Raw genomic sequence first — 26,706 nt, 5'->3', positions numbered from 1 at the left:
GGGGGGCGATCATGTCCACTCCAGCCAGGCGGAGGCTCATGAGGGATTTCAAAAGGTGGGTGCTTTGCTTCCTTCTTCGTCCATACGGTGGTCGCTCTTGGGATTCCCCCACCCCCGGGTTTGGGTCTGTTGGATTAGGATTTGCCTGGTAAGGGGTTCCCTTGTGTCTCCCCGGGGTGGCCATTTGGCGCGTCGTCTATTCCCCCCCCCTTTAGTAAGTGGGGGCGGGGGAGCCTTTTCCTGTATTGAGAAGGAAGAGATCTGGGTTTCTTCTGCTCTCCCTCTGCCCAGAAACTAGTGGGAGGACAAAGAGTTGAGGAGCTCCCGTCTCCCACTTTCCAGGAGGGGTTTTTATAATAATAATAATAATTATTATTATTATTATTATTATTTTATTTTACCCATTCTTGGGCTGTCATTCTCTTCTCCTGTCTGTCAGAGAAGAGGAAACCAAGACGAAGACGGATTGTTCTAGACAAAAGACGGAAGGGCTTGTTATTTTCTCTACCCCCCCCAAAAAAAAATTAAGAGGATTTCCCTACTAGCACGTTGGCAAGGCCCCCCTTAAGATGTTTGGTTGATGGTGTAACTGAAGGGGTCAGGAATGACCACGTCAGAGGGACAAATGACTGGACGCCTCTGCTTGAAGGAAACCACCGAAGATGCCAGTTTCTGGAGAGCCAAGGGTGCATTACTGTGGGGGGGCTGGGGATAGCCAAATCTGTGGGTTAAAAATGCATCTGGATTTCCCTGTCATTTTCATCCCACCACCACTGGCCTGTAGTGGGTACAAAAGTGGCCTCTGTAGAAAGTTCAAAGGTTAAAGGTACAACTATGGACGTATTTGGAGTATTGAAGTGCAAGGTAAAGGCCACAACAAACTGCATAGGAAATTATTGCCAACTTTTGGAAAGGTGGGGGGGAGAGGGTAGGTCCCCAATATTGCACTTCCTTGTCGTTGCAGTGTCAGAGTGTCAATTCTCACCCAGCATGCTGTCCACTGATCTGAAGGCAATTTGCCAATTCGGTGCTTCAAAAAAAGAAAGAAACGGTTGTCATAGGCTTAGGTTCCTCAATGTCAGTAGGGCTGTAAATCTATTTCCAGTCCAGTATCCTCCTCTTCCCTTGGACAGGCTGAATCTTTTAATCCCCAGCTGCCTCAGAGTAGAACTACAGTAGTTGTTCACTCCACTCTTCATGCTGATGCGCAGAGGGAATTGGTGCACAAATTCCTCTACTTCCAGAAATGTAAACTTTTTGAAAAGCTGTCTTGAGAATTCCATAACTGTTAGGGAGCGGAGGAAATTGTGGAAAGACAGATATAAATCTTTTTGTTGTATAGCCAATTGCTTTCATTGTACATAATTCTGGAAAAGCCAGTGAATGCAGCAATCTCAACTGTGCTTGTGGTTTAAAGGAAATGCCAGCTTTCTCACAAGGAAGCCATTTGGTTACTTCTTTTACCAGGCAGGCCTGTGCATTTCCATGTTTGTTTAGGATTACTTCCTTTAATGGTTCTGCCTCATATCCTTTACTGACATTTGGAGGCATCTGAAGAGCTTATGCTGAAGTTGGCAAAATAATGGCCATTTTCTTTTCTCAAGCAGGCAGCCAAGAAAGACATTCTATCCAAAGTGCCTTACCTGGCACTGTGAATGGATTCCTTAGAGAAACCTGTTCTGCTCCTATAAAATCACCATTTATAAGCTCAATAATATTTCGCTTATAACATTAATATGGTAACAGGTCTGCATTACGTTAACTGTCTAGTCAAGAAGAACAGCCGTAGGTAGTCAAACTTTGCTTCAGGTTGGAATTAACAGAGAAGAATGTGCATTCTAGTTTTATGAATTGGTGGATGGTTCAGGACTGGGATGCAATGGCTGATTAGCTGGCCCCCATGGTTTTGCCTGCCCAATGGGTTAGTGCTGTTACATTGTCAAAAGCCATGATAAATAAATGCAATTACGTGTTTTTCCTAAGAATATCTTCTGCTGAAATTAGTGAGGCTTACTTTGAAATAAACGCTATAGGAGAAATAACATCAAAACTGAATGCTTTTGTACACTCAAAATTCAAACAGGAAGAATGGGAATGGGTTATTAATATTGCCGATAGTTTTAATAATTTTTAATACTGATAAAATCTTGCCAAATATATCCTTAACTTTCACTTCTGGCTTTATTTTGGAATGCCTCTCTTGACATACTGTGTGCTGGATTTTGTCTTCCTTGAAGGAACTATGGAAGCTATAAGCTTAGTCTTAAAACATCAAACAACACTATATAAAACATAATATACTTTGCAGGTTGGCTGCACACTTCTACTAGAAATTCATTCCTGATTTTGCAGTTTTAGTAATGCATTTTAAAAGCTTTTCTAAAAATACTTACAAATGAACTGTCCATATTGCATGTGTTTATATTTAGCTAATCAGAAAAGTCCCCTCATCATCAAATTGCCCCCTCAAAGGCTCCACAGCAGTTGTTTGTTTCCCACATTTGCCTGTTCACAGAGATACTTTAAAAAGTTCATTGCCATGGATTCTAATTCTTTTCTGCAATTCAAGAAACTGTGAATTAGCTTGAGCAAATTACTTACATTTAGTACCTATCCCTCCTCTGCTGATTGTGCTTGAAAATAATGTGATGGGGGGGAGAGTAAATTTGCTTCTTTGTAAAATTAGATGTGAAAAGGCCTGGAAGGTTTGGTATGTCACCAGGAACAATGTTCTCTCTTGGAGCATCAACTGGGCATTGTTCATGCTAATGAAATGTTATGAAAAGTGAGGAAACATTACAACATTTATGGTTTGGATTTACACTGCACTTAGCTTGCTAGATTGTGTTTGGTTGTAGCATTATGTGAGCTGTCTGTTCCTCTAGGAGGGAGCTATTAAATACACATTCTCTATAAGAAATCCTCGAGACAATCCCCTTATCTTCTGAGACAGTGAAGACAATTTAAATAGTTGAAAATAGTTGGCAGTAGAAACATCAAAATGGAATGCATTTATTCCATATATTCTTGAAGATCATTGATTTCATGTAGTGACCAAGAATGCTAACCTGATTCTGGGAAGTCCCCAGTTCCGATTTCAACTCAGCCACCGACTCACTAGACTTGTAACTATTCTTTAGAATAATGCAAGTGAACCATTTTGAACACTTCAAATGTGTTAATTACTATTAGTTCAACTCAGCTATCAATATTATGATAGCACACTTTGGATGAATTCTCTTAATTGAGGCTAATGGGAACAGTAAATGGGCACAGATATTTCCTGAGGCTTTCAGTTAACTGAACTGCAAAATGTTTACAGCTAAAGGCATTTCACAGCAGAGATGGCTTTAGTTTTTAAAGCTTTGTGAACTGCACTTACAGGGCTAAATGCTGAGGCTAGGGCTTTGGCATGCAATGTGACTATCATGTAGCAAGAAATCACGTTCCTTTGCTCTCCAGCCAAGGTTTTAGGTGGCTTGTGTTGTTGACATTGAATTGCTTGAACTGAGCATGCTCAAAGAACAGAGCTATCTGACTACACAGTAGTTTAGGAGCAAGGCACCGCAGATTGACAACACCATGTTGTTAATCTACTGTAATAACAATGCTGTGTTGTTTCTAGTGTTCCCTTCACTAGAATTAATAAATAGAAATGGATTGCTCTGTATTCTTGCTTAGTGTTGTGACTACTAAGCAGGAAAACTACAATGTCCGTGACTTGAATACATCTCTAAGGCCCTCTGCTTTTTAAAATATGGACAAAAGTTATTAACAGAATATCACCAGTGTTACAGTGAGAGAATATTTGTCCATATTAGAGACATTGTTTTGTAAATAGGAAAGGAAGGCAAGTTCTTGTGCTGCAAGAAGTGTGTGGAGGTCATCTTTGCCATGTGGGTGGACTTCATGCTGCCTAGCATTTCTGTGACATAAGGTTAAGGGATGTGCAGTTAATGAGGCATAGTGCAATCCTAAGAAGTCACACCATAAAATATCAAGATGCTTCTTGACCACATGGAGGCAAAATGTGTGATGTTTTGGGGATGGATAGCACATGGTAGTAGGACAAAATGTTTAGGGAAACATCAATGTACGCTCTAATCAAACAAGCCTACCACCATATGAAAGCAGTACAATCTTAATTATACTACAGTTTTAGAAGATAAATAGGATCAAGACATTGTCGAAGGCTTTCACGGTCAGAGTTCATTGGTTCTTGTAGGTTATCCGGGCTGTGTAACCGTGGTCTTGGAATTTTCTTTCCTGACGTTTCGCCAGCAACTGTGGCAGGCATCTTCAGAGTAGTAACACTGAAGGACAGTGTCTCTCAGTGTCAAGGGTGTAGAAAGAGTAATATATAGTCAGAAAGGGGTTGGGTTTGAGCTGAGTATTGTCCTGCAAAAGTATTGTCCTGTAAGTATCAAGATAATGTGCTAATGAGGGTATGGTATGTTAATATGGAACCATTGTATCCTGAAGTGATCTGTTAATGTGTGTAATCCAAAACTAATCTGTATGGCTATTGTTGAATGTTGTCTTTGTCTGGAGGTTTTTCAGGGCAGGAAGCCAAGCCTTATTCATTCTTAAACTCTCCTCTTTTCTGTTAAAGTTGTGCTGATGTTTGTGAATTTCAATGGCTTCTCTGTGCAATCTGACAAAATAGTTGGTAGAATTGTCCAGTCTTTCAGTGTTTTGGAATAAGACCCTGTGTCCTGTTTGTGTCAGTCCATGTTCAGCCACTGCTGATTTCTCAGGTTGGCCAAGTCTGCAGTATCTTTCATGTTCTTTTATCCTTGTTTGTATGCTGCGTTTTGTGGTCCCGATGTAAACTTCTCCACAGCTGCAAGAAAAGGAAAGAAAATTCCAAGACCACGGTTACACAGCCCGGATAACCTACAAGAACCAAGGATCAAGACAAATCCACCAATCTCCTCTTTGGTCCATCGAGGTCAGACTTGTCTACTCCGACTGGCAGAGGCTTTCTGGGAGCTTTTACATCACCTGCTATCAGGTGTTCAGTGGAGATGCTGGGGATTGAACCTGGGACATTCAGCATCCAAAGCAGATTGTCTGCCACTGAGCCACAGCCCTATCCCTCTGAATATCTTTTTTGACATTTGCTGAGTATATGTGTGTTTAGTGCCACCAAATCACTTCCATATGAATTAATAACATCCAAAATGTCCTATGTTAACAGCCTTGCTCAGATCTTGCAAACTGAGGGCCATGGCTTCCTTTATTAAGTCAATCCATCTCATGTTGGGTCTTCCTCTTTTCCTGTTGCCTTCAACTTTTCCTAGCATAATTATCTTTTCCAGTTACTCTTGTCTTCTAATAATGTGACCAAAATACAATAGCCTCAGTTCAGTCATTTTAGGTTCTAGGTAGAGTTCAGGCTTGATTTGATCTAGAGCACACATATTTTGTCTTTTTTGGGGGGGGGGTGTCCATGGTATCTGTAAAACTCTCCTCCAATGCCACATTTCACATAAATCAATTTTCTTCCTGTCAGCTTTCTTTATTGTCCAACTTTCATACCTGTACATAGTCATGGGGAATACTGTGGCTTGATTTATCTTCATCTAGGTCTCCAGTGACACATCCTTACCCTTAAGAATCCTTCTCGCTCTGAGAGAGAAGAGCATCTTCAGCTTGGGTTATTGTCCATTCCATGTATTGGGAGGCAGGAAAGTAAAAAACGGAAGACTTCCTGACTCCCGGGGGAAGTGACCCCCTCCTCTCTCAGAGTCTCCAGTTTTATTTCCTGCCTTGATGGGAGAGCACCTTCTCAGTGACTCTGCTAATCTACTCTTAGGAAAGCTCTTTCTGTGTCGTTTTCTGTGTCTGTAAGTTTTTTCCTCGTCTTCCACTGTTCTCCCCCACCCCCACCCCCGTCTTATCTGTTCCTCCAGACGGAGGTTTGCCCCTTTGTCTCAGGCCCTGGCCAGGCTTCAGCTTAATTTTTTTCCGCAAAAAAAAAAAATGGCGGCCGCGATAAACGATGAGTATATCTCGTCACAGGACCTGGACCCCTGCCTTTTGGTTGCAGCTGATAGAGGACAGGAGGATCCTTTAATGGGGCAGAGTGCGTAAACGGGGCCCAAATCAGGCGCCAAGCGCAAAAATGACACGGCCAAGTCCGAGAAAGCCGCAAAGAAAAAGAAAGATGAGGGGACAAAGAAATGAGGCGGGGAGGAACGGGGACTGTGGAGGGCCATCCTGGACCTCCAGTTTGTCAACAAATTTGTTCTAAAAAAGAGGTTCAGGATGGAAACGCTGAGGTCCATTGCGAAATCCCTGCAACCAGGGGCCTTCTTAACATCCATAGATCTCATCGAGGCCTACCTACATCTACCCATACACCCCAGTCATCGGAGATTCCTGAGGTTCTTATTTTGGTAATGCCACTATCAATTCCGAGCGTTGCCCTTCGGTCTCCCTTCGGCCCCCAGAGTTTTCACAAAGGTTCTCGTGGCCTTGGTGGCGCTAGCCCGCAGACAGGGGGTCCAGGTACACCCATACCTGGGCGATATCCTCATCTGTGCGCTTACCAGGGATATGAGCCTGACTCACATCTCTTTGGTCCTGGAAAAACACGGATTTGTGGTCAACAGGGACAAGAGCCATCTCCTGCCCTCCCAGAGGCTACTGCACCTGGGGATCATAATCGACACCACACTACACTCTCTGATCTTACCACAGGACAAGGTGACCAAAATCTCCGCCTTGGCCAGAAAAACCTTGAGGTCCTCGACGGCCGAACTCGTGGTCCTCACCAAACTGCAGGGCCACATGATCTCCTGCATTCCCTCTGTTCCCTGGGCGCGTTTCCATGCGAGACCACTCCAATGGTTTCTACGACAGTTTCAGTCAGACATCACCAGAAAGAGGAACCGGACAGTATTCCTTCCCAATCCTTCACAGCTAGGCTTGGAATGGTGGATCAGACCTTCCAACCTTTCCAAGGGACTGGTCTACCTCCAGGATCCCCCCCGAACAATTGTTCACGGACGCCAGTCTCTCCGGCTGGGGAACCACATTCGAGAACCAACCAGCTCAGGGGTCTTGGATCCCAGTAGAGAAGGCAAACAGCATCAACCTTCTCGAAATCAGAACCATATGGAAGGCACTTCTTCACTTCACACCTACTCATCAGGACGGACAACGTCTCCACGAAGGCTCACGTGAACAAACAGGGAGGCTCAAGGTCCTGCAGCCTTCACAAACAGTCGGCCCTTATACTGACCTGGGCCGAGGCACATCTGGCATCCCTATGGGCGGAGCACATTCAGGGGATCCTGAATGTCCAGGCGGACTGGCTCAGTCGCCAACATCTGCAAGAAGCCTAATGGGAGCTTCATCTAGAGATATTTCATCAAATAGTACACAGGTTGGGCTCCCCAGTAGTGGACTTGTTCGCCTCCCGCCACAACAGTCAACTGCCACATTTCTTCTCCCGCTACCAACAACAGGGAGTGGAAGCAACAGACGCGCTCCTGGCCCCCAGGGCTTCTCTATGCCTTTCCCCCCCTACCCTTGATCCCCAGGGTAGTTTGTCGCGTCAGGATGCTAAGAGCCACAGTCCTCCTAGTGGCCCCGGATTGGCCTCATCATCCGTTGTTCCCAGCTATACAGGAGATGTCGTTCCAACCACCATGGCGTCTTCCAGACAGACATGACTTACTACTTCAGGGCCCAATTTGTCACCCAGACCCGGGCCATAACTTCAGCCCACAGGGTTTCTGAATTGGGGGCCCTTTCCATCAGACCCGGACTGTGCGAATTTCATAGGGATAAAGTGGTACTTCGCATTGACCCTACCTTTGTGCCCAAGGTAAACTCCCGTTTTCACCGAGAACAAGAGATTGTTCTTCCTACCTTCAGTCCAGATCCTACCCATCCACGGGAGAAACAGTGGCACTCCCTAGACTTGCGCAGGGCCCTCAGGGTATACATCAGCCGAACTCAGCCCATCAGAACTTCTGATTCGCTCTTTGTCACCCTAACAGCCCCAAATAAGAGAAAGGCTATGTCCAGAGCCGCTATTAGCTGCAACATAAAAGGCTGTATATCCCAGGCATACAAATCGAGTAAGTTACCGGTTCCCCAGGGAATCACTGCCCACTCGGTCAGAAGTGCGGCCGCATCAGAAGCATTGTGCAGACACTCCTTAGTGGAGGAGATTTGTAAGGCGGCTACCTGGTCATCCATCTCTACCTTCGTTCGCCATTATAAGCTTGATTCTCTATCTTTGGCGAACGCTGCCTTTGGCAGAAGAGTGCTGCAGTGCGTTAAGGACGATTAAATTGACCCACCCAGTATATAAGTTAAGCTCTTGGAGATCCCGAGCTGAAGACGCCCTTCTTTCTCAGAGCGAGAATGAGCCTTGGATTACTTACCGTGAAGGCTCCTTCTGCTCTGAAGAGACAAAGGGCGTCTTCCCCTCCCAAATTTAAAAGAAAATAAATAAACATAGGATGACAAGAGCAGATAAAAAAGGTTTTTTATTACAGCCAGAGCAGCAGTGTGGTCCTCAGTCCCTGAGGTTCATGGCTTCAGGGTCCGGTCCTGTGGAATTAAACCATATGCAGAGCCACTACGTTATCAAATGTTCAGGTTCTTTTTTGAGCTACCAAAAATAAGAATGATAATAAAGACAAATTAGTTTGTTTGTTACACATGTGTTAACTTCCTGTCTAGTTATGTATATTCAGTCTTCCTGCTAGTTATACGTATTTTCAGCTTGAGAATCACTGGAGACTCTGAGAGAGGAGGGGGTCATTTCCCCCGGGGTACAGGAAGTCTTCCGTTTTTTACTTTCCTGCCTCCCAGTACATAGAATGGACAATAACCCGAGCTGAAGACGCCCTTCGTCTCTTCAGAGCAGAAGGAGGCTTCACGGTAAGTAATCCAAGGCTCATTTTCTAGCTCCTTCATGGCTTCCCTTCCCAGTCTCTGTCTCCTTCTGATTTATTGGGTGTAGTGTCCCTTTTGGTGGTGATGGCACCAAGGAATAGAACGTCTTTTAAGTATTTCAATTTCTTCATCATCCAACTTAAAGTTGTGTAATTCCTCAGTAGTCATTACTTCCGTCTTCTTGAAGTTCAGCTATAATCCTGCTTCGGCACTTTCTGCTTTAGCCTTCATCAGTAGTCATTTTGAGTCTTCACTATTTTTTGCCAGTAATATGGTGTCATCGCATATCTCACATTGTTAATGTTCCTGCCACCAAATTTCACTCCATTTTCATCTAAATCACACATGAACACATGAAGCTGCCTTATACTGAATCAGACCCTTGGTCCATCAAAGTCAGTATTGTCTACTCCACTGGTTCCCAACCAGGGGTCCATGGACCCCCAGGGGTCCACGAGAACTAAACCAGGGGTCCGTGAAACAAAGTTATAAACCCATAATAAATTAATATTTACGCGGGTGGCATGGCAGCGGCTCGCGGGCGCAGAGCGTGGCGGCATGCGGTGGTGACTCGCGGGAGCGGCGCGCGACAAGTAAGGAACATGCGGGAGCGGGGAGACCGGGGGAAGGTGCAAGCGAGCCTCACACAACCACACACAATAGGAGAAACACTCGTCAAACCTTGTTTGATGATAGCTGTCGAAGAGGTTTTAAGGATGGAAGCCAAAAAGAAAATACAAGAAATACCTCTATCGAACAACACGGTAAAAGCTTGAATTGAAATTATGTCAAATGACATCGAGGAGCAGCTTGTTTCGAAAATAAAAAATTCACCATGTTTCGCTTTGCAGTGTGATGAATCGACAGACGTTTCTAATTGCAGTCAGTTGCTCGTATTTGTCCGCTTTTTAGACGACGACAACACTGTTAAAGAGGAATTATTGATTTCGCGGAAACTGGAAACGACGTCAAAAGGTATCGACGTCATGAATATAATAGCGGAGTATTTTGAGAAACATAGCATTATGTGGGAAAAGCTCGCCGGCTTCTGTACGGATGGCGCTCCAGCCATGTTAGGATCACGCTCCGGTCTAGCAACATTAATAAAACAGAAGAATCCTTCAGCAATAACAACTCATTGTATCATACATTGTCAGGCGTTAGCTTCCAAGACTCTTCCTAAAAGCCTTGTTAATACCATGGAAATGGCCATAAAAGTGGTAAATGTTATTAAAAGCAGCGCCTTAAATACACACCTTTTTAAAAAAACTGTGCACTGAAATGGACTCCGATCATGAGACTCTTCTTTTCCACACCAAAGTTCGTTGGCTATCGAAAGGCAATATGCTGGGAAGGTTATTTGAACTAAGAAAAGAGGTTGAGCTGTTTCTAGCCGAGAAGAAAATTAAAGATTTACTAGAGCTGTTTTCTTATTTGAAAAGTCAGGTGCATTTGGCTTATCTTGTGGATATTTTCTCACATTTGAATAAACTAAACTTACAGTTGCAAGGTTCTGGAAACATAAATTTAGCAGGTGTGGGAAACATTTTTATGTTTGAAGATAAACTGCGTGCCTTTATTTGCAAACTTCAATTATGGGTAGGTGAAAACAATTATTCTGCGTTTGTGACATTAAAAGCACTGGTCGATGATAGTAAAGATGACATGATCACCGCAAATATACAAGACAACATCAGAAGTCATCTGCAAATGCTAGTTGATGAATTCCACCGTTACTTCCCGGAATATAACCAGACAGAATCAAAAGATACCCAAAAGCTGATTCGCAATCCTTTTGGTATTGCTGTTGAAGAGGTTGCAGAAGAAATCCAGGAAGAGCTCATTGAATTCCAAAATGATAGGCACTGTAAGGATGCGTTTGAATCAGTTTCTCTTGAAGAGTTCTGGTGTAAAAAAGCAATTTCATATCCTTCAGTTTGGGGATTCGCCTTGCGATATCTTATGCTCTTCTCCACAACTTATTTATGCGAACAAGGGTTTTCTGCTTTGCTTATAATTAAGAACACGACAAGAAATCGATTGGAAGCAAGTGATGATATTCGTGTAGCTCTGAGCAACAGTATTAGCCCCAGAATTGCCCAGCTTGTAAAAAGGATGCAAGCTCAAAAATCACATTGATTTACAATTAAAAGTTCTCTATTATAAAAAATATATTCAAATATTATTCTAAGTTTAATGTTTAACTAACAATTATGATTAAAGTTTATTTTCAAATTCTCTGAATTTTTATTTTGAACCTTGGGGTCCCTGCACCAAACAAAAAAGTCCTAGTGGTCCCTGGTCAAAAAAAGGTTGGGAACCACTGGTCTACTCAGACCAGCAGCAGCTCTCCAGGGTCTTTGGCAGAAGTCTTTCACATCACCTACTTGCCTAGTCCCTTTAACTGGAGATGCCGGGGATTGAACTTGGGAACTTCTGCATGCCAAGCAGATGCTCTACCACTGAGCCACAGCTCCTCCCCTAATCTAATCCTATTTTCCTTATGTTCTGCATATAGACAGAACACATACAGAGATAAAATATATCCTTGTCTGACTCCTTTGCCAATTGGAAACCATTTTGTTTCTCCCTGTTGTGTTCTAACAGTAGCCTCTTGTCCAGAGTATAGGTTGCACATCAAAACAATCAGATGTTGTGACAACCCATTTCTTTCAAAACCAACCATAGGTTTTCATGATTCACACAGTCAAAAGCTTTGTTGTCATCTTTGAAACACAAGCTGATTTTCTTTTGAAATTCTCTTGTATGCTCCAGTTGCCAACGGAAATTTGCAATATTATCTCCAGTGCCTCTTCCTTTTCTGAATCCAGCTTGAACATCTGGAATTTCTTGTTCCATATATGGTAGTTTTTGTTGTAAGATTTTGAGCCTTACTTTAATGAGAAATTAATGTTATAGTTGGATAATTGCTGCAGTCTTTGATGTCTCCTTTTCCCAGAATTAGAACATTGTCCACTCACCGGGCGGGAGTCGCTGCCGGCTCGAGGCGGAGGGGGGGGGCGGCTGTCCCGCGGCCCGCGCCTACCCCGGAGGGCTCGACGTCCTGGCCGGAGGGGTTGGGGCCGGACAGCGAGGCGACGTCGCCCGGCGCCGGCAGGGACCGCGAGGGGGCGGGGCCGGCTGGGCCACGGCCCATGGAGGCCCTGGGAGAGACACCGTCCCAACTGGGAGGGCTGGGGCCAAGCTGCGAGGCGGCGCCGCCCGGCAGCGGCAGGGACTGCGGGGCGCCGCCTCCAAAGGCCCCGTCGGAGGTCCGGGCTCTGCGGCGGTCTTCCCCGACGGAGAAGGGGCCGGGAGGGGCAGAGGCCGCAGGGCGGTCGGGCGTGAGCGGGGGGGCGGAGCAGGTGCCGCCGATCAACCGGGGCAGGGCCGTGGTCCCCCTGAGAGGGAGTGCGGGCCGACAGCGCTGGCGGGGGCTGACTGGTGGAGCTCTGCCCGTCAGGAGGAGGAGGGGAGAGGGGCGGAACCCAGGGGGCCTGGCCTATATGACCAGGAGGGGCGTGGAGGCCGGGGAGGAAGTGGCGACGGTCTACTGTGGAGCAGGTGGCTCGGTGGAGCAGGGACCACCCGAGGGGCTGAAGAGGAGGGAGAGGCCTTCTCTCAGGACACCCATTCTGAGGCCAAGGAAGCCCCCTCCGGGTCGAGTTGCCCAGGCCGCGTGGCAGATAGGCGGGGGCCTCAGGGATGGGGCCTCACAAACATAGATTAAGCATTTCTAGTCTGTCGGCCATTTTTCTGTTTTCCATATTTGTTGGCATATTCTTAAGATTTTAATGGACTCTTTTCTGTGGCTTGAAATAGCTCGATTGATATCCCAGCTACTCCTGGTGATTTGTTTCTCCTAATTGCTTTGAGTGCAGCTTTCATTTCATTTTCTAAAACTGCAGATTCTTTTTTCAAAGATTCTTCTTTGAGGGAATCTGTCATCCTTTCTTCTCTTCTTCAGTGTATTGTTCCCACCTTTTCTTTATTTTGTACTGTTTAGTTAATTCATTTCAATGTTGATCTTTCAGCATGCCTAACTGCTTTAAATTTCCCTTTGATTTCTTGGGTTGTAGGGAATAGATCTCTCGTTCTTCCATTTTTGTTGTTCTCTTCTATTTCGATATTAACAATTCATGATCTGTACTACCACAATCAGCTTCTGGTCTGTTTTTTTTTTTTTTTTTTGCAAAGAGAATAGAGCTTTTCCATCTTCTGCTTCTGATTATGTAATCTAACTGATTCCTATATTGGCCATTCAGTGATGTCTATGTATACAGACATCTGTTTGGTTGCTTGAAACACGTGTTTGCAATGAACAAATTATTGTCTTCACAGAATTCTATGAGTCACTCACCTGCTTTATTCTGTGCTCCTAGCCCAAATCTTCCAACAATATTTGATTCTGCTTTGTTTCCTACTTTTGCATTCCAGTCACCTATCATTATCAGCACATCATGATTAGGTGTGTGATCAATTTCTTCCTGAACACTTGCATAACAGTTTCCAATTTCATCAGCATCTGTAGTTGTGGCATAAACTTGAATGATGGTTATGTTGATAGGCTTTCCATAAAGTCTGGTTGATATTATTTGGTCAGACTTTGCATTATAGCCCCTGATTGCTTGTGCTACATCTTGCCTCACTATTACAACAACTCCGTTTCTTCTGGTTTGTCATTTCCCAAGTAAAACACTTTGTAATTTTCTTACTGTAAATGTCCTAAGCCAGTTCACTTTAGTTCACCCACTCCCAGGATTGCAATGTTTAAACGTTCCATTTCTTGCTTTATGATTTCAAGCTTACCTTGATTCATACTTCTGACATTTCGTGTTGCTATTATATGCGTCATACAGCTTTGGACTTTCCTTTTGCATCCATTCATGTCAACAACTGAACTGTCAGGCCTGCTCTCTGCTGAGACAGCCAGACTGTGTGTGTTATGATTCCGCCAGGTGCATCCCAAAGCCAAGCCTGGTAACTGCCAAATTCCTTTCCTCTGTGGGAACTGCTCTCGTAGGGGGGGGGGGTTGCCATGGCTGCCATCACTATCTGATATGACCAATGCTCTTCCATATAGGCCTTTAGCCATGCCTTTAGTTCTCATTCGTGCCAATTTATCTGTTAGCTCTGTATACCTGTAGGTTTTCTAATAAATCAACTCTCTTTTGGACTACTCGTCTGTGGATGTTGTTTATGGGATTACCAGCTTTAGTTCAGTTGCATCATTAAAAATAGTGCTACTCATAGTTGTCCTTAGCTCTTCCCTAGTAGCTGATTGAGTGCCATCCAACCTGGGGGCCCTGTCTTCCAGCATTATTTTTTTCCCCATTTTGGATTGTCTCATCATAGGGTTCTCAAGGTAAGAAATGATCAGAAGTGGATTACCATTGCCTTCTTCTGGGCAGTACTAACCAGGGTTAGCTGAAATGGCGCTGCCATGTCTGTGAAAGATCCTCTGCCAGTGTCACCTACTACTTCTGCTGCTGCCCAGTAGCTACCCTTAAAGGATTCCTCCGCCTCCATTACTGTTGAAACTGCCTGTTCTCTTCTGCTGATCTGGCCATTGATTCCTGAAGGGGGTGGGGTACATCTTAGTCTGGCGTCTCAGCTGTGACGATTCTGCCTTGAGTGACTCTGCTAGGAGTTTAGCCTCTTGACAGAGTCTAAGCTCCTTACAGTATTGCTGTTAGCTTTGCTGACACGCACAAACCCCTTCACCATGTTAAGGCGTGTGTCCATTTGCTAGGTAGTTCTGTAAGTCCAGAACCATGAGATCTCACCCTAGTAGATCTGGCTCAGTACCTGAATAGCCAGATGAGTGCTACTGCTGTATCCATTCTGTGGTTCGTAATTCTTATGTAGTCTCTTTGAATCATGAATCATATAAAATCGCAGAAATTGGCTAACACCTCTGAAGACGGAGCAGCCTACACCCTCCGTCCGCCATCTTCCTCCCACCCATAATACTCATGTATATTGTACCTTCTTTTCCAACGTAGTCCTTAAACTTGCAAGAGTAAGTTAGAAGAACTTTTGATCACTTATGTAACTATGATTGTTGTACATATCTGTATATATTGTGTATTTTTTCTGGGTTTTAGATTACAAGAAGATCCTCCTGTGGGTGTCAGTGGTGCACCGTCTGAGAACAATATAATGCAATGGAATGCAGTCATTTTTGGGTAAGCGAAAAATGCTTAAGTGTTGAAGAAAATCAATACTTTCTAGGTAACTGCATGAGGGATTGCGCAAGTGCTATGCATCCACTGAACACCCCTTTGGAGGTGAATTTTTAAGGGAAAGCTGGAGACTTTATACTTTTTTTTAAAGCTTATTATTTTTAAATGTAAATACATAAACATGAAACTTAATTAGGACTGAAGCAAGTAACCACTGATGTATTATGTGCTTCCTAATACTCAGAACTTTGGCTGAAAATACATTGTCACAGTGTTTAAACGAACTCTGTGAGCAGGACGCTATGGTAGCAGTTCTGCTGAAATAAGAGAGAGGCCGAGAATCAAATTTGTCTTAAGTAACAAATTTGCTTACTTAGCTAATGTCCTTATTGCAGTTTTGAGGGTGCCTAAATTGTTTTAAGAACTCTGTTCTAAGAAATAGTACTACTTCTGTTCATTTGCTCTTTTATATTAGCTTCTTGTTTCTGATTTAAAGGAAAGGTAATTTAAAAAGATGATCTCTTTAAAACACTCTGCATTTTGTCTTGTTCTAGGCCAGAGGGTACTCCTTTTGAAGATGGTAAGTTCTTAGTCTTTTTTTCCTCACTTTTTTTTTTTTTTTTGGAGGGGAACTTTCTTAGTGAATTTCTTACAGGAACTTTCCATTGTCTAAGCATCAGCTTACATCAGCCACCACGTTGTGTGAAGTGACCCATGGCAAAATTCCAGTTGCTGTAATAGTACCCCCAAACTAGAAAAGCGTAGCCAAAGATCAATCTCTAAAATATACCACTTGTCATACATTTTGAAGTACCCTTTCTTGACAACCCTAACAGGCAAATAGTCCTGCCTGTCTAATTGGGGCCGATAGGTGCTGCCAGAGTAGCATACTGCAAAATGTTTTAAGCATGATGTTTTGCATGCATAGATATGGGCAAAGGGCAGATCCTTCTGATATGAGTTATTACGGTCCCACCCCCTATCCAAAATCAGATTATCTGGATTTTAAAATTAACCAGTAGTTAGCCGTACCCATTGACTTGGAAAGGTTTTAATCACTGTTTAGAATCCGTTTCTCTGGCACTCTTCTTTTGGGGCTGGTTTCCCTCTAGAATGGAAAGAAGCATTGATCTCAGTTTTGTCCCGGTTTTTATTAAATTAGAATTTCCTCTGCCCCGCCCTGAGATTTCCATCTCCAGTGATAAAGGCATCTTGGCCAAAAGAGAATCTCTTGGCTAGGGTCCATGGAATTGTAGTATTCCTTGTGTTTCTTGAATAGCTGTCTCCCCTGCCGCATGACAAAGTACTAGTTAGTGGTTGGGGACTCTTAAATGTTATGTTAGGATATAGAAACTTCCTGTTCAAAACAAGAAAAAGGTCAAAAATTCCACTGGGCATCCCAAAGACCGTGGGCACACCTATAGTCGCTATTTGGATCCCGGCCACTATTGCCATCAGCAATAAAGTCAGACACAAACAGAGCAGTCAAACATAATGACTGATGAGCAGCTTGGGTGTCCTCCAAATCTATGAGGTAAGTGATGGGGCTGAGAGAAACAGTAAAATCCACACCCAAGAGCTGGACCTAAAAGCCTCGTCAAGCTCCGCATCATCTGATGACTTAATTGGAGCAAACTTGACTTGGGGAAATGTTTGACAGACCAGTTCAGTTCTCCTAAACATTCCATTTTTGTTCATGAATTTGAGGGGACAAGGTTTTAAATTTTATGGTATGTATTTGACATTGAGTGTTTATTATTGTGATAGCCACCCTGACCCTGACTGTAGTCAGGAAAAGGGCGGGGTATAAATCTAATAAAATAAATTGCTAGATTGGGTCTAATGATGACACCTAGTTTGTCTGACTCTGAAGAACATTGGCAGCTTTTTTCTATGAGGTGTTCCTTTCCTCATTGTGTAAAGCACAAGAAGTACAATGCCTCAAGCAGGTACTAAATAAGAGTTTATTCCCAAATAGCTGGATATAAGAAGTCCAACATCTTTCTTTAAGAATCTTCCTTGGGGCAACAGTCTGTTGTCTTTTCCTCTCAACAGTGTGGTTGTTTGTTTCACCTTTTGCTTTCTTCTTCTTTTTTTAAATTTGCTGTCTCTCTGTTGGATTCAGATTGGACCTTTTCTAAGTAATTCACACATTAGACTTCTTTCCATTTGGAAGGCAGTTCTGTGTTTTTAAAATAGTGTGAAGCTGTGTAGATAATTTCCATGCATATTTACATGAACACATTTGTATTGCTCTATGAATGCCATGATGCACTGTGCATGATTTTTGTACTGCTTCCTGCCCGGCAGTGTTTTTCTATGTAGGTTCTGAAGATGCTCCTAATTGGTCATTCACCACAATCTACACCAGATTAAAAAAGCAATGTTATATAATGAATAATTTATGAGTTGATATAGTATAGTGGTTAGACTAAGACTTGGAAGACCAAGAGTCAGATCCCTGTTCAATCATGTAGCTCATTTGGGACCTTGGGCAAGTCACTTTTTCTTAGCCTCACCTACCGCACAGGGTGGTTCTTAGGATAAAATGGAGAACTATGCATGCCACCCTGAACTACTTGGATGAAATACAAGATAAATATGCAAATATAATGTAAGTCAGATAATTTTCTCTGTCAAACAAATTGGCCAGATTCTTTGGGGAGGGGGGTGGAACTTCAATGTCACATTCCCAGCCTGTGGGAATTCCACAGAAATAATTCCTTATTGAATCTGCCTTTTCTTTAGTGCAGTTGATATCTGAATAACTTATATTGTGTTGTAGATTCTGTTGAGTGGGCAGCTAAGATGGTATGAGGATGCTGATGTTATTTCTATTCATAGCACTGTATTGCGGAGTTTTATTAACACTTGAAATAAAAATAAACAGTTGGTCTAGCATTATTTTTAGAGTAGTAGGCCCTGGTGTTAGTCATAACTTCTTTTGCAAAACTAAAATGTCACGGCTGGTTTTTAGAAGCAATTGTTGATGGTCTTCCCCCCACCCCTTCTTTTCCCTTGCTATACAGGTACCTTTAAGTTAGTAATAGAATTTTCAGAAGAATATCCAAATAAGCCTCCAACTGTTAGGTTTCTATCGAAAATGTTCCATCCCAATGGTGAGTGCTCACGCAGTGATGTGTCCATTTTGACATGTAACAGTGCTCCATCTGTCTCTCAGTGAAAGATCATCATCCCCTTTATTAGGCATTTATCACTCCATAGTTATAAAACAGGATTACAAAACCAGTCTATAAAACATTAAAATAACATTAGCAATGGCATTCACTAGGGACACGTGCAGGCTGTTTGCGTATCCTTGATGCAGCTACCAAGTATCTGGCTACTTCTTGAGTAATAAAAGAATTTCTGTCCCATCTTGTCATGTCAGTTACTGAGCCCAGAAAGTATCCACAGCTTGTGGGCAATAAATACTGTCAAAGTAGCAAATACAAGAATAGGCAGAAAATTAAGACTATGAACAGTTACGTCTCTGCTAAAGGTTCTTCTAATTAATTAATGTAAAGGGGTCTTTTTTTTTACTCTACCATTGGGGTCCAGTAGCTCACAAAATAAAAAAAAGTAGATAAACCAACAGTAGAATAACCAAAAAAAAGTATTTATTTTATTTACATTATTTATAGTCCGCATTTCTCACTGAGACTCAAGGCAGATTACACAGTGTAAATTAGTGCAATCAACACAGTATAGCACATCCTGGGCTTGTTCTGCAGTCACTGACCCAGCTCACTCAGGTGTTTTCCTACCTTTTTTGGTGTGTTCCAGCTCACTCATGGCCCCAGGCAGCAAGCCACGGGCTAAGAGCCAAGGGCCCATTGCCTCTGGCCATACCCAGGCTAAATATGTCCCCAGACTTCATTCAGATGCCATTAAGATGTTCCCAACCTTCCTGTCCTACTGGAAATGTGTCTGGTCAGGCCAAGCTGACTACTGTGAACAGAGGAGGAAGTTGTTTTACTTTTAAAAGTCTTTGTACTATTCTGTAATGCCAAAATTTATAAACATTCTTTATAAATACACCCAATACGTTAGCTATCCTTTTACCCAGTCCTGTGAAAAATAATAATGAGATTTTGGAAAGTGTTTTTTTGTCACTTGATTTTCAAACGTTGTACTACTTGACCTTTTAACCAGTGATTAGTGTAGCCTTGAATATATTGTTACTGACATTGTAATTTTTGTTGTTGCGCTGTTTCCTTCTAGTTATCTGTCTTGAAATCAGTCACTCTGTTCCTCATGTACACTATATATTGCTGCATTGCTTTAAATGCCTCATTTGACCTGGGAGCAGGATGGACGCGCTCTAAGCACTAATCAAATTCTTTGAGAAGTCATCCAGGTCCCAATTCAGAGAACAACACTCCCTGTGCACAGTTCTTCCAGCACCCTAAGATGCTTTAAAATTCTGTTTGCAATGCATGAATTGGGGGGGGAGGAGGGAGGATGAACCAGAGACCTGTTATTTCTAAGATACCTGATCATATAGAAGTTCTTAAAAAAGAGATATCCTGCCTACAGACTCACAATCAAAAAGAGGAATGCTCTGTTGAAGAAAATTTTAACAACTGTGTTGTACATGTGTTAGTCTGCATGTATGCATAAATATTCTCTCAGATTTGTGACACAGATATTTTCCCATTGCTAGGAACTGGTTAGGATGCTCCTTCTGTGTCTACAGAGCAAAGGAAAGTTAATCCCTTTATTTATTATATCAACTTACAGAATTCTGTCTTGATTCTGTATCATAAACACTTCCAACAGCCTAATTAATTACCTAGTATCTTTTAACAAACAAGTTTCTTACTGATTTTTGAATCCGGCAAATTTACTCCATGATTTTCTTTCCTCACAACATAAATTATAGATAATTAGATGCTGTATGTGTGAGGTGACTGTTCTCCTTCATGGACTTACACAAAGGCAGTGACCTCTGGACTTACACCCACACTGATCTAACTGCGTTGCAGAATTTTTGAAGAGTCATCTGAAAGAGAGACTGTTCTCAAAAATACATTGTGCAGCTTGATCCTTTCCATGTTTACTCGGATCAAAGTCCCTCTGATGTCACTGCAACATACTTTCTAGTAAATGTGTTTAAAATTGCAGCCTTAATTTGTCCTCAGTAAAGGCTGCAAACCATTGAGATAAATAAGAATTGCTGGACTTCACTGGGATTGACTCTGTGCCCAGTCATGATAAGTAATAACTGGTTTGATTCTGTGCTCAATCATGATAAGTGTTAATTTTTAAACCATCTTTTGTTTTAGTATATGCAGATGGTAGCATATGTTTAGATATCCTTCAAAATCGCTGGAGTCCAACATATGATGTCTCGTCTATTTTAACCTCAATTCAGGTAACCAAAGCAAACAGCATACAAGTCTACTGTTCTCCAGAGCTGATGGAGAAAGTACTATTACTTTAATACCCAGCCACAGTATAATATGAACTGTTTCTAGTCTAAAAGGGCAAGAGTCCAGTAGCACCTTAAAGACTAACAAAAATATTTTCTGGTAGGGTATGAGCTTTCGTGAGCCACAGCTCACTTCTTCAGATATCTACCAGAAAATATTTTTGTTAGTCTTTAAGGTGCTACTGGACTCTTGCCCTTTTTGACTACTGCAAACAGACTAACACGGCTACCCACTGTGAATGTTTCTAGTCTAATCAAGATATTACATCTTTATCAGAAACTTTTGGTGGAAAAATCAGTTTGTATTTCCTACACCTTATCAATTAAGACATCATGTTGGATGTAACAATAGATATACACTGAAGAAATTGTGCTTCAGAAGCCACTTAAGCAGAATCCATTTTTAGGTTCATTTCAGGGGGCTTGGGAGGGTTAACGGTGTAACGTTGCATGGAAACAAACAAGGAAATACAGCAATTAAGACTCAGCCAATATGTAATTGCTTTTAATTGTTTAAGTAAACAGTTTTTAATTGTTCAAATTTAATTTAATAGTTTTAATGTTTTTACGTTCACCACCTTGTAGACCCTGATCGGGTGGAAAGGTAGCATAAAAATGTTTTAAATAAGTCTGCTTTTGGTCAGATTATCAGTGTAACCCTGTGCATGTTTGCCCTATGTGAGTTCCATTTTATTCGCTGGGGCTGTCTCCTGCGTAAATGTAGCTTTAGTCATTTCTGAGAACACTTTCTTTGGAGTAAGCATCATTGAATATTTATTTATTTTACTTATATTTTATTTATAATCAGCCTTTCTCACTGAGCTTAAGCGCCCCGTGGCTCAGAGTGGTAAGCTGCAGTACTGCAGTCAGAAGCTCTGTTCATGACCTCAGTTCGATCTCAACAGAAGTTGGTTTCAGGTAGCCTGCTCAAGGTTGACTCAGCCTTCCATCCTTCCGAGGTCGGTAAAATTAGTATCCAGCTTGCTGGGGGTAAAGTGTAGATGACTGGGGAAGGCACTGGCAAACCACCCTGTAAACAAAGTCTGCCTAGTAAACGTTGGGATGTGACGTCACCCCATGGGTCAGGAATGACCCGGTGCTTGCGCAGGGGACTACCTTTACCTTTTTTTTTTCTCACTGAGACTCCAGATAGATTACACAGTGCAAGTCAATACAATCAACAGGATGGAACATCCAATAAACACTGTTACAGGATTTGCATTGTAGAAATCTAAACCGAGCTGAAACAAAGCATACACATTAACATGACACATTAAACGATGCAGAAATTACATAGTAGGATTGCAGTTATAGAAACAGACAGTTCAAGCTGTGTGTGTGTGTGTAAAGTGCCGTCAAGTCGCAGCCGACTTATGGCGACCCCTTTTTTGGGGTTTTCATGGCAAGAGACTAACAGAGGTGGTTTGCCAGTGCCTTCCTCTGCACAGCAACCCTGGACTTCCTTGGTGGTCTCCCATCCAAATACTAACCAGGGCTGACCCTGCTTAGCTTCTGAGATCTGACGAGATCAGGCTAGCCTGGGCCATCCAGGTCAGGGCAGTTCAAGCTGTACACAGTCGTATAGTCCACAGTCCCTAACCCTTTACTCAAGCATTTTTCTGAACCATTTTGTTACAATCCAGCCCTGTTACATGTGTAAAAAAGCCCTCTTGAGTCATTCAGATTTGCATAGTTTGTGGAAAGCCATGAGAGTGGGAGCCTTCCTGACCTCCTCAGCCAGGCCATTCCATAAAGTGGGGCCATAGCAGAGAATGGACGTGTATGGCATTTGTTGATTTTGCCCATTTGCAGGGTGGTACCTGCAGAAGGCCCTGCCCAGATGAGTGCAGCTGTACTGGTAGAACACAGATGAGTGCAGCTGTACTGGTAGAACACAGGGAGAGAGGTGGTCCCACAGCTATGAGGAGCAAGGCCACAAAGGACTTTTTATGTGATAGCCAGTAGCTTGAATTGAACTCGGTAAATGATGGGCAGCCAATGGAGTGACTGCAGAATGGAGGGGTAATATGCATGCTCCACCGAGCTCCCAATAATAACTGAGATGTAGCGTTCTGCTCCAACTAGCAACTCTGAGTTGACCCTAGTGGGAGACCTATATAGAGTGCATTACAGTAGTCAAGTCTCAGTCTCACCATGGCCTGGATTCAAGTGACCAGATGAGCCATGTCAGGATAGGGGGCTATTTTCCAGGCTAGACCGGGTTGGAAGAAAGCATTTTTGGCAGCTGCACTCATTTACTTCTTAAGCAGTATTGTTGGACCTAGTATAACCCCTAGGCTGTTAACTGAGTCAGCAAGGGTCAGCCGAAACCCAGTGAAAGTGGGGAGTACCGTTTCCTTCAAGACCTTCGCCTTGCAATCTAGCGTTGCCTCTAGTCTTTCCAAGGTTTAGACATGAGTACGTTTCTGAGCAGACTTGCTTAAGATTGCTGTCAGATATTGAATAAAAATGAGAATCTTTCCTTGGATTTATTTTTGGTCTTTTCTCTTCTTTCAGTCGCTGCTTGATGAACCCAATCCAAATAGTCCTGCCAACAGTCAGGCTGCACAACTTTATCAGGAAAACAAACGAGAATATGAAAAAAGAGTTTCAGCTATTGTTGAACAAAGTTGGAATGATTCATAAGAAATGACTTCCTTCGTTAACTGCGTCTTCATAATCATCATGTACAATTTAACTTGCGATAGGAAATGCTACCAGAATTTCTCAAGTGCCACGTTTGACTTGCATACGGATGTGTTTGCAAAAAAGCCCTTCAGTTTCAAAACTCTAAAAGCTTGTGTACCTTGATTAATGTACTTTTTATTGCATGTTATGACTTAAGTTATTGCTACATAAATTTGTAATATATCCTGTTTGTATTTTTTTCAAAGTGTATAATGTTGGTGTGAAGTTTTCATGACAGAATATACATATTTTGTAAATCTGTACTTTTTTCAAAATATTGAATGCCTTATTTTTGAATTCTTTAGATTTTTAAATTGGAAAAAGTCACTTAACAGAGTTTTATATATAAAATATTTCATGTAAAGCTGAAATACATAACCTCAGTGCAAGAGAGTTTTCTGTCACTTCTTTCAGTTTTCTTTTCAAAGCCTCACAGATCCTCTGGCTGGCAGGCTTCAGTTTTTGTAGTATCTTCAGACCACAGGATGCTGTTTACATATGTAATCTAAAACTCCTACAAAAGTAAGAGGCTTCTGATTTCCAAATGCAGGAATAACATTACAGTTCTCAAGGTTTTTATGTGGCAGAGAGATACATGGAACTTTGTTTTAGACAGGTTTGTTTTTACATTTGTTTTACATCCTGCTCTGGGTGGAATTCAGACCTGCAACCTGAAAACAGGCCTGTGAGGTAGGTTATAGCTAAAATATCCAAACTAGCCCAAAGATATCCAAATATCCAAACTAACCCAAACTAGCGTGGTGTAGTGGTTAGGAGAGGTGTTCTGGTGAACGGGGTTTGATTCCCCACTCCTCCACATGAAGCCTACTGGCTGACCTTGTCCCAGTCCTTTCAGAACTCTCTCAGCCCATGTGGAGGTAGGCAATGGCAAACCATCTCTGAATGTCTTTTGCTTTCAAAACCCTACGTGCAAAGTATCACTGTTCAGATTTATGCCTTAGCAGCTATACAACCACCCCACAGTGAGTTTTTGGTTGTAATTCTTACGTGAATAAGTATAAGATGTTTGCATTTGCATGTTATTTACAGTGAAAGGCTGCAGAACCAGCTTTCAGCAATCTGGGCTTCCGTATTTTGGGGCTCCTAGATACAGGATGACACATTTAAACATTTTGCTAACAAGTGCCTAGCAGCTGCTAGCTAAGAGTTGCAGGAAGTCAAATGCTGAGCCAGTTTTGAAATCTAGGGCAAGAGCAGGAAGCCACACAGCTGTGATGAATATTTTTTACTATTATTGATGGGGTTGGCTCCACAGTTGCTGACAATTGTGACAGGATACTTTCATTTTTGTTAGTCCACATTATCCTTATGAACATAAAACTATGGTAAGGTAGGTATTTTAAACTACATTTATGATGTGGATGAAAATACCATGAATCCTTAGCAAGTATCCCACCCCGGTTCACTCTGGGTGTATTGCTCAGCTTTTTTTAATGAAAACTATTTGAATGTTTACTCTGAAAGACTGACTAATGCAAAGCAATGACAATCTCAAGCATATGATTTTATATGTAATACTACTTCCGAGTTACCCACCCGCATGGAGTTACCAGCCCCAGTTTCCCACTCCTGAGGAATTGTGGAGTGGTAGAAAATAATGACCTCCATATATAGTGATGCTCCAGGAATTTCCCCTAGTCTCTGTGGTAGAGACTAGGAGAGGCAACCTAGAGCACCACCTGGAAGTGCCATCACCTCCCTCAATCACTGGCCCCCCAAATCTAGCTTTTGCTGAAGCAGTGTTGGGAACCCTACTAAAGCATCCTAAGAAGGAGAGTTTGATATTCCCCATCCGAAGCAGTCAAAATCTTCGCTAATTTCACAAAACCCTTCTGCATTATGTTCAAATTTCTAAAAACAATCTTGAAAGTATATATTTTTTCCTACTATGACATGGAGAATTGGGTTTTTGGGAAGGACAATATCCCAAGACAGTGAAATTAAATATTAAAATTAGGCTTCCTGACTCTACTTTCAGTATGCTTATTGTTACTACAGCGCTAAATCTTGGTAGGCAAGATCACCAGCTGAAAGCATAGGGGGAAATTACAGCAATTGCAGCTATTGGCTAATTTAATTCCTGAATGGCTGTACGTATGTGATGTTTGTTATGGTTAAGATCATATTACATCTATAAAAATAGAAGTCATGTACTGAGATCAGAATACATGTTTCTATAACAGCCTCATAAGTAGACATACCAGGTCATTTAAGGCCTGCTTTTACTGAATGGAAGGGTAAATTATAAGGGTAAATTATAAGGATAATTATTTAAAAGATTGAGGAAAGATGCCGAATTCTCTAGGACCAACATCATTATAACGTCTGATTCTCTAAGACTAGCATCATCATTGCAGGAATGTTTGTACAAACCTGGAACAGCCTTGAGGTTTGCACAAAAATCCCCCCAAAAAAGTTGCAGGAATATTTAAAACTTTAAAAACATGGATGGACTGGAGGGCAGCCTATATCATGAGGCGGCAGGAATGGAGGCCAAGGTAGGCAGGTGGAGGTAGCGGCCCTGCAAACAAGTGGGCTTTCAGACGCGGCAGCAATCAGAAGTGGGGAAGGTGAGAGAGGTGCAACTGCCAGGGTAGCCCAGAAGAAGGAAGAGGAAGAGGCAGCAGGGACCAGTAAAAGAAGTGGTGGGGGCAAAAAAAAAAGTCGAGGGGCTAGAGGGAAAGCCAGAGAAGCGGTGGGGGGAGGTGAAAAGGGGGAGCAAAACTGCTAGTGGGGGGCAGGGGAAGCAAGAGAAATAGTGGAGGGGCAAAAAGGTGGCAGGAGATGTGAGATAAAAGGATGGGCTTCCTTCCCTGCCCATGAGCCTCCCAGGTCCTTGGTTGTTTTCATGTAAAGCTTATTAGAGAGGAAGAGTTGGTTTTTATACCCCAATTTTCTCTAGCTTTTCTCTAGTCTCAAACTGGCTTACAATCCCCTTCCCACAACCGACACCTTGTGAGGTAGGAGAGTTCAGAGAGAACTGTGACTAGCCCAAGGTCACCCAGCAGGCTTCATGTGGAGGAGTGGGGAATCAAACCCGGTTCTCCAGATTAGAGTCTACCTGCTTTTAACCACTGCACCACACAATAGCACAGAATTGATTAATCCATGTAGAAAGAAAACGAGGTTTCTGAAGATTCCCTCAATAACAGAAATAAAAGCAGATTAAGATGGTGGAAATGCACAGTTAATAATGGTCACAGTTCTTAACACCCTGTAAACCCTTAGTTATCTATTAGATTAAAAATATTGATGACGTTGAGGTGGGCAAGTTAAACAGGCCCAGAGGGGTAGCTATGCTAGTTCATGGTGGCAAAATTAAACAGAAGCCTGATGCTGCCTTAAAGGCTAACATTTATTCCAGCATACGCTTCAGATATCAAGTGAGTGCTGAATCACAAAGGCTCATGCTGGAACAAACGCTGTTGGGCTTTCAGGTGCCTCGGGACGTCTGTTTTA

The 26,706-nt window shown here is 42.6% G+C and overlaps 1 protein-coding gene across 1 annotated transcript; it reads left to right on the top strand.

Moving 5' to 3' along the window:
- On the top strand, positions 1–23,619 carry UBE2B (ubiquitin conjugating enzyme E2 B). Its single transcript, XM_056855227.1, has 6 exons — positions 1–55; positions 15,027–15,107; positions 15,659–15,684; positions 18,134–18,223; positions 20,393–20,481; positions 23,056–23,619. Exons 1-6 carry the CDS (start codon positions 12–14, stop codon positions 23,182–23,184), a joined length of 459 nt encoding a protein of 152 aa, XP_056711205.1. The 5' UTR covers positions 1–11; the 3' UTR covers positions 23,185–23,619.
- Positions 23,620–26,706: the final 3,087 nt, after the last annotated feature.

This window comes from Euleptes europaea, chromosome 1, assembly GCF_029931775.1.
Source record: "Euleptes europaea isolate rEulEur1 chromosome 1, rEulEur1.hap1, whole genome shotgun sequence".
NCBI lineage: Eukaryota > Metazoa > Chordata > Lepidosauria > Squamata > Sphaerodactylidae > Euleptes > Euleptes europaea.
The sequence above is the reverse complement of the archived record's forward strand: the minus strand, read 5'-3'. Positions and strand labels throughout refer to the sequence as shown.

What these genes read in the sequence shown, in the direction of transcription:
- UBE2B (XM_056855227.1), top strand. Translation starts at nt 12, where the DNA reads ATGTCCACTCCAGCCAGGCGGAGGCTCATGAGGGATTTCAAAAG. An exon ending in TGGAATGCAGTCATTTTTGG is followed by an intron (nt 15,108 to 15,658) that starts GTAAGCGAAAAA and finishes GTCTTGTTCTAG; the next exon opens with GCCAGAGGGTACTCCTTTTG. An exon ending in GGGTACTCCTTTTGAAGATG is followed by an intron (nt 15,685 to 18,133) that starts GTAAGTTCTTAG and finishes CTTGCTATACAG; the next exon opens with GTACCTTTAAGTTAGTAATA.